This window comes from Cajanus cajan, chromosome 11 (genome assembly GCF_000230855.2).
Source record: "Cajanus cajan strain Asha chromosome 11, NIPB_CcT2T_4, whole genome shotgun sequence".
Classification (NCBI taxonomy): Eukaryota; Viridiplantae; Streptophyta; class Magnoliopsida; order Fabales; family Fabaceae; genus Cajanus; species Cajanus cajan.
In genome coordinates this window covers 3,875,925-3,886,390 of record NC_138527.1, presented here as the reverse complement: position 1 = coordinate 3,886,390, position 10,466 = coordinate 3,875,925, and the positions used below count along the sequence as shown (strand labels likewise).

At 34.9% G+C, this 10,466-nt stretch overlaps 1 protein-coding gene across 1 annotated transcript; it reads right to left on the bottom strand.

The window, feature by feature from the left end:
- Positions 1 to 8,071: 8,071 nt before the first annotated feature.
- Positions 8,072 to 9,717, bottom strand: LOC109800694 (protein LATERAL BRANCHING OXIDOREDUCTASE 1). The gene is made up of 3 exons (XM_020361525.3): positions 9,178 to 9,717; positions 8,746 to 9,073; positions 8,072 to 8,450 (listed from the first exon to the last, which is right to left on the bottom strand). Exons 1-3 carry the CDS (start codon positions 9,630 to 9,632, stop codon positions 8,190 to 8,192), a joined length of 1,044 nt encoding a protein of 347 aa, XP_020217114.1. The 5' UTR covers positions 9,633 to 9,717; the 3' UTR covers positions 8,072 to 8,189.
- Between the last annotated feature and the right edge of the window lie 749 nt (positions 9,718 to 10,466).

Genomic DNA, 10,466 nt, shown 5'->3' with positions numbered 1-10,466 from the left:
GATGAACATGATGATCTTCTTCTCTTTGTGCTAATTCTTTGATAGCACCACAAATACATTTAGGCAGTGGTTTTAATTCACTTAGTTCATCAAAAATATTCTTGAATCTTGCATAATGATCTGACACACTTATACCTGATTCTTGTTGCATCAAGCATAAATCACACCATAGTTGATGAACGTAGGGAACATTGTTTAAGCCAATCGTTCTTCAAGATCAAGTCATATGTCTCTAGCTATTGTCGCATGTGAGATGCTCCCATGTAGCACAAGGTATGTTGAATTGATAATCCATGTCGTGACCATTGAATCTGCTTTCTCTCAGCCATGGTGAGTGTAGAAGTTTGAAAGGGTTTATCGATCAAACCATCAATGAAACCCATCTTCATTTTTGCCCTTAACACAATCTTCATGGATCTTGCCCAATTTCTATAACTGTCTCATTTCAACAGTATTTCCACAAGAGGAGTTTCTGGATTGTTTGACGCGTTCAAGTGACACGTCGAAGAAATGATGGTGTCAGGTTTAACTTCTTTATTTTTTTTATCAAGGTCCTCTAGATCGCACATTGATGTCATATTAGAAAATAGAATGAATAAGGAGAATAATTTAATTATTTTTCATTCCTATAATTTTATTGAAAAGCTTGTGGAGTACATTTATAGGAGTTTGATATAACAAACTCTGAAACAAAATAACAAACTAAATCAATTGCCTATCACTTATAACAAATAAGATTAACTAAAAGATAACATATAAGTTAAACTAAAAGATAAATAATGGATAAGTTGTTCTTCTATTTCATTAAAAATACACATTTGTTTGGAGAACTTTGTCCTATGTACTTATATATGAAGATATTAACAAAGCCCCCACTAACAAATTAAGGGTAGATAAAGAATAAAATGTCTACAATTAACTTTTAAACAACACAACTTAATTTTAATGATTTTATTTTGCTTTTAGATATAATTCAATTCTATAAGATCAACTTGTAAGATATGAGTTAAGATTGTTCTTATTTATATATTAGGCTTAAATATGTTTAAACTACCTCGAATTAGGTCGATTTTTGGATTACTACTTTTAAAAAAAATTGTTTAAATTACCTGACTAATATTTTTTTTTCAATTTAGTACCTAACGTTAGTCCCCGTTTGTTAAATGATGACGTGACTAACGAACTGTCATTTCATCACCCAACAGTATGCCATGTCAGCACACATCTCCACCTCATTCTCCACGTTTGGCGGTTAATAAGAAATTGAAAAAGGACTCTGAGAAAAAATTGAAAAAACCCTAAAAGAAAAAGAAGAAGAAGACTCTTGTGAGTGAAGAAGAAGGAGAGAAGGGGTTAGGGTTCTTATTTGTTTGTCTTCGTCTTTGACAGAAGTTGGGTTTGTATTCATCAAATGAGTTCCTTCTGTGGTTCATCATGTTCTTCTTCTCCAGGACAACAAGTCAGTTGCACATGTAAGAAACCCGCTATCATTTTGACATCCCACAACAAAGAAAATCCTGGTAAAAGGTTTTGGACATGCCCTAATTGGAATGTAAGTTGGAATTAATTTTTTGCTTTGCAAATGGCATATATAGGGTTAAGGTTTAGGGTTTTCCTTTGTTTATAACAATGTTGTTTAAATTTTGGTTGCAGGAACCTGAGTGTTGTAATTTTTTTCTTTGGGTTAAAGATGGTGACAACATATCTGTGGGTGAATCTGTTTTAGGGAGTCACATGCGCGAAATTGAAGAGTTGAAGTTAATAATTAGTGCTTTAATGGATGTAGAAAAAGAAAATGAAGAGAAAATTGCAAAAAGTAAAAAAGTAATTGTAGGGCTTCAAGAAGAATGTTCTGTTCTTCATGAACAACTTGCGCTATTGAAGTTGAAAATTTCACGCAAGAAAAGAGGATTTTAGTTTAGAGAAATAGGTTCAAGATGTTAGGATTTGTAGTGATAGTGCTTTGGGTTTTCATTACAGTTGTAAGCATTGTAATACCAATCAATGTTGGTAAGAAATATGTACACTCTTAACAGTTTGTAATTGAATGCAATTTGATGGTCTGAATGCAATTGTTAACTATATTTAATTGAATTGATTTACAACAACAATGAAGGTTTCTCTACACTATAAATGAGTATGTTTTGAATATGTTTTAAACTGAAATAGTATTCAATTGACTTCAATGTTTCATATCTGGTTTGAGTTGTAGAAATACTAAGTTATGTAACTTAATATCTCGAAATATATAGGATCGCAGATTACTACATGCATATTTTTAAGTTATACAACTTACTACCTTCAAATATTAACTATTTTTTATTATATTACGTGAATGATGGTACTTTTTGCAAAACACAACCTAAAATTATGTCATACATTACTACCTTTTCAATTGACTACCTGAATATTGCACATTGCATGCTGAGACAGAAAGACACAAAATTGTGGTCCCAAAAGGTGGACACTACATGATGAACATTGTTTATATTTCATTTTCATAAAAAGGTACAGTATGGTCCCCAAAAGATGAACATGAAGGAAAATTAAATACACATTTTGTAGCAAAAGTAATCCTAAAAAAAACATATATTCCTTTCTCCTCTGTTCCTACTATGGTTCTTTTTCTGGTGCACTTGGTCCTTCTGGAGTTGGTCCTTTTGCAATTGGTTTTTCTATTGTAGCACTCTCATCATTCAGATCTACTTGTTTCTTTCTTGTGGTTACTCCTTTGGAGGGTCTTCTTGGCACCAATTTTGGTCTCATGTTTCTTCCCTACAAAAAGATAAAAGATTAGTATTTGTATATAAGCAATGAATTCGTTATTATTATATCATATACCTTCTTGTGCATTGGTAAAGGAACTTGTTGTTCAACATTAGGTTCAGTCACCACACGGGTTGTCTCAGCTACAACATGTTATGTATCTGCTCCAACATTCAGATCTGGTGATGGTGTTTCATTAGTATGTGTTTGATTGGCCGGTTGTGGTGTTGGTGCTGGCTTTGTATAGGTTTTGGTGTTATGTCCTTGAACACCATATCTCTTACACCTATACTTTTCAAAGTCTCTTGTCAGTTTTGTCAGATTTGGGTCAATTTCACCTGTTTCTCATCTCAATATTTTTGGATGCCCAGGGCCCCTTTTAGTTTTAGGTGGTTAAATCTCATCAAATTGACTTTCAGGCCACATATCCTGCCCATTTGTGGTTGAAATCTTGTTTGCATAACACATAATATATGTATCCCTAAAATAACAATTGTCAACATAATTCATGAAGTTCAACTTTCTAAACTGTAGCCCAGCCACTGCATGCCTGCATGGAGTACCTACCAAATTCCAAAAATTGCAGCTACGGTAATTTTGGTTTATGTCAACAATAAACTTCTCACCATTGTGTAAGTGGCTCAGGCTAGCATTAAGTATTATCGTCCACTCCTAGATCAGAGTATTCTCGACCACTCTTGGCCCTCAACTTCACTCATCAACGCTAGTATTCTTAAACCACTTCTGGTTCCCCAAATATTCTCGACCACTCCTAGCCCGTCGGCTTCACTCACCAATGCTAGAATATTCTTTTCAGTCACTTCTGGCTAGTAGTGAGTATTATGGACCACCCAGGTCAGAACTACTCCTGGTCCAAGTATTCTCGACCACTCATGGCTCGTCAGCTTCACTCACCAATGCTAGTATATTCTTTTCAATCACTTATGGCTAGCAGTGAGTATTATGGACCACCCAGGTCAGAACCACTCCTGATCCAAGTATTCTCGACCACTCCTGGCCTGCCAGCTTCACTCACTAGTGCTAGTATTTTTTAATCAGCCTCTTCAGGCTCCTAGTGAGTATTCTTTGACAAGCCCCTCCAGGCTTTACAAGTATCATTTCCCTAGCCTCTTCAGGCTTTACAATGTTATACGTATAATCAGGTTTGAGTGTTTGGTTTACTCTCCTAGAGAGGATACATAAGTTGGTACACTCACTAAGGTTTTGTTCCTAAGTTACACATGTTTGGAACTCCTTAGTTTACAGAGATGAATACACTATGGCATATTTGACTCTATACACTTTATCTCTGGTTTCGTTGCATCATGGGTTGGATATCACTATTTTTCTTGCTTGAACCATTTCGGGCCAAACATCCAACCTTCTAAGGTTTGATGTTGAGACCTATATATATTCTTGTGACATCTACCCGTTGCAAGTGTCCGTTGAAGCAGATATATTCGTTCATGACTAGTTTGATCCTTTCATTTAATGCTTAGATTCTTGCATTTAATGTTGTCTCTTGTGATAGACCTTGCATGAAGTATTCTTTGTCTTGGTAGCAGCAGTGTCTAAGTTTAGCAGAGACCTAGGAACCTTTTTGTCCTTTTCTGGTGTCATAGCTGTGGAATTTTGTCCTTGTTTGAAATAGTAATGTACTTGCTTTTAGTTCTACGCTTGATTTTCCCCTTTCTTCTTTTCTTATTTTCTGCTCACAATTCTGATGAGTTCGTGTGTTCTCCTGTGAGTGTGGACGATATTCAAATTGTCCTTTGAAGCTTGATTCTTCAGGTGATTGGGTGACAATTTTTTTCTGGGTCTGGTAGTCTATATGTAGCTCAAACCTCAACCTTTGTCAGAGCATTTTTCATTGTATTGACTTTTCCTTTCATCTTCGTTTGCATCTTGATGTTGCATTTTAGGTTGTGCTTGACACAGTTTTGCCTTGTTCTTGATTTGGCCTTGTTGGATGCTTGTGTTAGCCTTTCGTTTGACGTCTTGTATCATCTGATGCATATGCTTGTTCTTCATTTCACCCATACTTATGTTCTTCTGAAACACTAACACACTCGTTAAAGATAACAACATACATTATATTTGTCTCACTCAAAACCTTGTTGGGAGTTTCTTCGTCTGACTTAACAATCTCCCCTTTTTTGATGATGACAAATATAATTAATCAAAAATTGTTTCAGATTAGAACCCTGTTGATCGTAACTCTCCCCCTGAGTCTATAATCTCCCCCTGACTAGATTGCTCATTACTTTTCTTCTAGTTTAATATGTCTGATTTTATCAGGCCGTATATAGTTTGATTAATTTTGTTTCGGTTTCTCCCCCTTTGTGATCATCAAAAAAATATAAGAAACAGATATAGGCAGAAATAAAGAAACAATTGGAGTGAAAATTTGAAGTAGGAAGGTGTACAAAAAAAATGTCCATCAGATAATACAATTAATTTCGTTTTCTCTAAGAAAAATTCACTCTATTCTATTCTCTCCTCTCTAATTATCAGGATGAAGGTGGATCCTTGGGTAGCTTGGATGCAATTAGGTTAAACAAGCTATCAAACTTGTTTTCAGGTCTGTTTTGAACCTATTGAATTCTTCAGCTGAGACATATTATTGTGCCGGTTCAGAAGTAGATGGAAGTACCTCCAGAGGAGCAGACGTAGATGTTGGTTAAGCAGAGATAGGCACAGACGTTTGTGTCAAACTTGTCTACACACAACGCTTTCTACAGTCCCACAATACATTATTTAATTCCTCCCCTTTCAACTTTCAATTTTTTGTACATTTACCAATATATATTATTTTTTTTATTCACATACTGCATTTATTTATACCCTTGATATCTCATTTGAGCCTACCTAGCTGTAGTTGTTCTTGATTACCTTTCCACACTATTGACACTAAGCCATCTTGCTACAACACTCAAGAATTCGTTGTCGAGAATATTGCCTTAAATGAAAGTATCATGATCTTTTTGCCAAGTTCAATATAGATGTTAGTTTTGATGAGGATTCATGCTTATTTGGACCGTGTTGGTGTCAAAAGGGGGATTACAAAATTATCATGTGGTTTTGTTGGCGTTTTGACAGAACAAAGATAGCCAAAGACCTTTAAATGATCATAGGAAGGAGGCTTACCATATAGCAATTGATAAAGAGTAATTCCTTTATTTGCCACTGTTAGAGTTCTATTTATAAGGTAAATTGTAGTTAAGATACATTCTCCCAAAAAATATAGGGGTAAATTGACATGAAATTGAAGAGCTCATGCAACATCAAGTATATGGCGACGTTGTTTTTCCACACGATCGTTTTGTTGTGGTGTCTGGACTCATGAAGTCTCATGAAGGATTCCTTCATCATTAAGAAAAGTGTGAATCTTTATGTTAACAAATTTAGTTCCATTATTACTTCTTATAACCTTTATTTTGGTTTCAAAGTGTGTTATAACCATCTTAGAAAAATTGATAAGTTCCTCTATTGTTTTTGACTTTACTTTCAAAAGATAAACCCATGGTGCACAAGAATAATCATCCACTATCATCAAAAAGTAGTGTGAGGCATTGTGTGGTCTTGTGTTATACTTCTCCCATAAATCACATGAATCAACTCAAAGATTTTATTGGTTTTATTTGTACTCAAAGAAAAAGTAATTGTATATTGTTTGGAACCATGGCATGCGTCACAACATTCTAATTTATTTGCATCAAAACTAAAACTGATGTGTCTAGAAAGTTTTTACATGTTATGGTTGGATGGATGACCCATTCTTGCGTGACACAAAACATTGGCTTGATAATAGGTCGCCAATGATGCTCTTTCTTCTATTGTCTTGAATATGTATACCCCATCACACATGTCACCTGATCCAATCATCTTCTTCCTGGTTAAGTCCTAAATCACACAATTATTAAATTAATAAGTTATTGTACAATTTATGTTTGTTGTTAATTTGTAAACAGAAATCAGATTGCAGCTAAATTGAGGTATAAATAACACATCTAATAAGGTGATGTTGCTATTATGGATCATATTTCCTTTTTTTTTTTAACTATCACCACTTCTCTGGTTGGAATTGTAGTACGTAAAGGTCCCTCAAGATCACACACACCATTAAGGAGTTGGTATAGTGGAGTCATGTCGTGAGATGCTCCACTGTCCAAGACCCAACTATGTGTTCTAAAGATGAGTTTATTAGTAGACATGTATTCTTGTTGTTTATTTGTTATGTAGTTGCATGATCCATGAAGTGCAATATTGTTTCTTTCTTGTGCTATATTTTTGTTTTGACCACGATTATTTGCCTAGGCTAAGTGTGCTCCCCCTGAATTTGTAAGGCATTTTTCATTTGTTCTGGTCATATCCCACCAAGATAGATATCCTATAATTTCGAAACACTTCAACTTCTCATGACCAAGCCTTCCACAGTGATCGCACTTTGGTTTTGGTCCATCTTTGTAGTCTTTGTTTTTGTATTTTTTGGAGTAGCATGATGCGCCTATTTTAGGTTTAGGAGAATAAAATGTTGCACCAATATCATGTTTCATTCCTTTGTTTATTTTAGCCGACCCGAGATTCTTCCCTTTGAATTTGATTAAAGACTCATCTAAGAGAAGGTAAAGGATCTAAAATTAGAATGGTTCCTTTAATATGAATATATCGATCACTGTCCGAGCTCCCCAAGAAAAGATGAACACGATGATCTTCTTTTTATTGTGCCAATTCTTTGGCAGCACCACAAATACATTCAGGCAGTGGTTGTAATTCACTTAGTTCATCAAAAATACTCTTGAATCTTGCATAATGATCTGACAAACTTATACCTGATTCTTGTTGCATCAAGCATAAATCACACCATAATTGATGAATGTAGGGAACATTTTTTTGAGCCAAACGTTCTTCAAGATCAAGCCATATGTCTCTTGCTATTGTCGCATGTGAAATGCTCCCATGTAGCGCAAGGTCTGTTGAATTGATAATCCATGTCATGACCATCAAATCTGCTTTCTACCAACCATGGTGAGTGTAGAAGTTTGAAAGGGTTTATCGATCAAACCATCAATGAAACCCATCTTCATTTAATTTGCCCTTAACACAATCTTCATGGATCTTGCCCAATTTCTATAACTTTCTCCTTTCAACAGTATTGCCACAAGAGGAGTTTTGGGATTGTTTGACGCGTTCAAGTGATACGTCGAAGAAATGATGGTGTCAGGTTTAACTTCTTTATTTTTCTTATCAAGGTCTTCTAATCACACATTGATGTCATATTAGAAAATAGAATGAATAAGGAGAGTAATTGAATTATTTTTCATTCCTATAATTTTATTGAAAACTTGTGGAGTACATTTATAGGAGTTTGATATAAGTTAAGACATAGATGATATTGAGAATGAAAATGGCAATCGAAATGGCTAATCCAAGATCCTGAAGTGATGAATTTGGATATTCTCCACATCACGCTTCTTGAAATCACTACGGTTTCTAGTAGCAGCAAACTTGCCATAGTTGTATTCTCTGTACCTTGCAGGATTTTGCTCGTTTACCAGCTCCTCCGCAGGCTTCACCATAACATGGTGAGCTGGGAACAAGAAGAATGGAATTGAAAGCCTTTCCCTCTTTGTGTTCACCACTACCCTGTGCTCCACACTCTCATACTTGTCATTGCTCCAAACCTACAAAGAAAAGCATAGGCATAAGCATTTAGATTGAACCAATTCAACCACTTACATTGTCCTCAATGGATCAGCAAAGCTAAAGCATATTATATAATAATTAATTAATTAATTTTTCACTAAATAAATTGTCCCAAAATATGTTACCTAACCATACCATCACGCCAACTCATATTGGATGAGATAATCTTTTAATATTTAGACAACTAGTTAACATAATTTCTGATACTTCTAAGATCATTTAAGAGAAAAGGTAATAGTTAACAAAAGCATGTAAAAGTAAGTGGTAACATACCTGAAATATATCCCCGACATTGATAATAAGTGCATTTGGGGTGGGTTTAACTGGAATCCACTCACCATCTGATTTTCTCTTAACTTGTAAGCCTCCAACATCATCCTGGGCAAGCAATGTTAAGGCACTGGAATCTTTGTGGCGACCAACACCAAGTGCCAAGTCAGGGAATGGACATGGGGGATAGTAATTGAGCCTCAACATGCTGAGTTGGCTCTTGAAGTAGCCATGGAATTTGTCACCAGCCAAACCTAAGCTCAATGAAATCAGCTCCAACAACTTCAGAGCTAGCTTTTCCACTTGTCGTCCATACTCCTCCATTGTTTCCCTAATTAAACATAATTGAAAACAAAACATCTAAACATAAAATGTTTTTCGATAATAAAACTTTCAAAGTTTCTAAATATCTAAACATGATCTAATTAGGAATACCTAAAATGAGGAGGATTTTGTGGCCATTGGTTGGTGAGAGTGGTGAGCCCAAAGTCATGTGGGTCAATAAGAGAAGATGGGACTTGTGCGTTGTCTTGAACAAAATAATCAAACACCTCTTTCCAGTCTCTGACGTTCTTGGTGTGCTCCGAATCGTGGTACCCCGACGCATTGATTTCGTCTCTTTTAACTTTCTTCTTCTCCTCTAAGCTCAAATCAATAAAGAACTTCTTGGCCTCAATCTCAACCCTTCTACTTAGCTCCAAGGGAACCCCATGATTTATTACTTGGAAAAATCCCCACTCCTCACACGCCTTTCCTATCTTCGAAACCAGTGATTCTTTTCTGTCTTCTGAAAGGTCGATCACTGGAATCCCACTAGCTTCAACCACCTTCGCTTTTGGACGATGTTCTGTGGATTGTATGAAAGCTGGATCAAGATCAATGTCTCTCATTTTTCTATCCTTTAATCGTTTCTCATTAAACAACCCCAATGCGTATTAATTTAATATTCACATGTTTGTGTTGTTTTTCCTTATGGAGTGCGTTTCATCTGAAAAACATTGAATCTGGACATGTTTGTAATTAAAGGATGAATGTGGACAAATGTGGTGGGACCGTGGGAACCAACCTTGCATGCATGAAAGACGAATCATCTGACAACCTACAAATTTCTCGTGACCATACTATTACTCAGAAAGGATTTTACTGGATTGCCCAAAATATAAGCAAATAAAATACACATTGACAAAATTTGCTATAAGTAATATATATGGTTACAATTCAACGATTAGGGAGAAAATATTCACTTTTAATATAATATTAAGGTTATTCACGGTATAATAGTTAGTGTGTAAAAATTTAATTGATATAAAAGTTAAGATCTATCAACACTATGATGTGAAATTAATAAATTGATATTTTTAATAATTTTCTAACTATTATATTTAATGATATTATATTTATGATCATCTCTTCTGAATGTGTTAATGAAATTTTAATATAAAGCTATTGGATATGTAAAAATTAGAATCTCAATATATTTGTAATTAAAGGATGAGTTTGGTAGGGAGTTGGGATGGTATGTACAATGTAACACTATAAGTTTTCATTAATTGTGTTTTATCAATAATTGTATGTGTTGAGATGTTTTGTGATGTGATGTTGAGGGAATTTAGGAGTTAGGAAATTCATGAGATGTATTTAGGTGTTTTAGAGAATTTTTCTAGGCAGAAGTTCAGTTTAACCCTAAGGGAATAAATATATAAAGCTTTTGTTAAAAATTGATT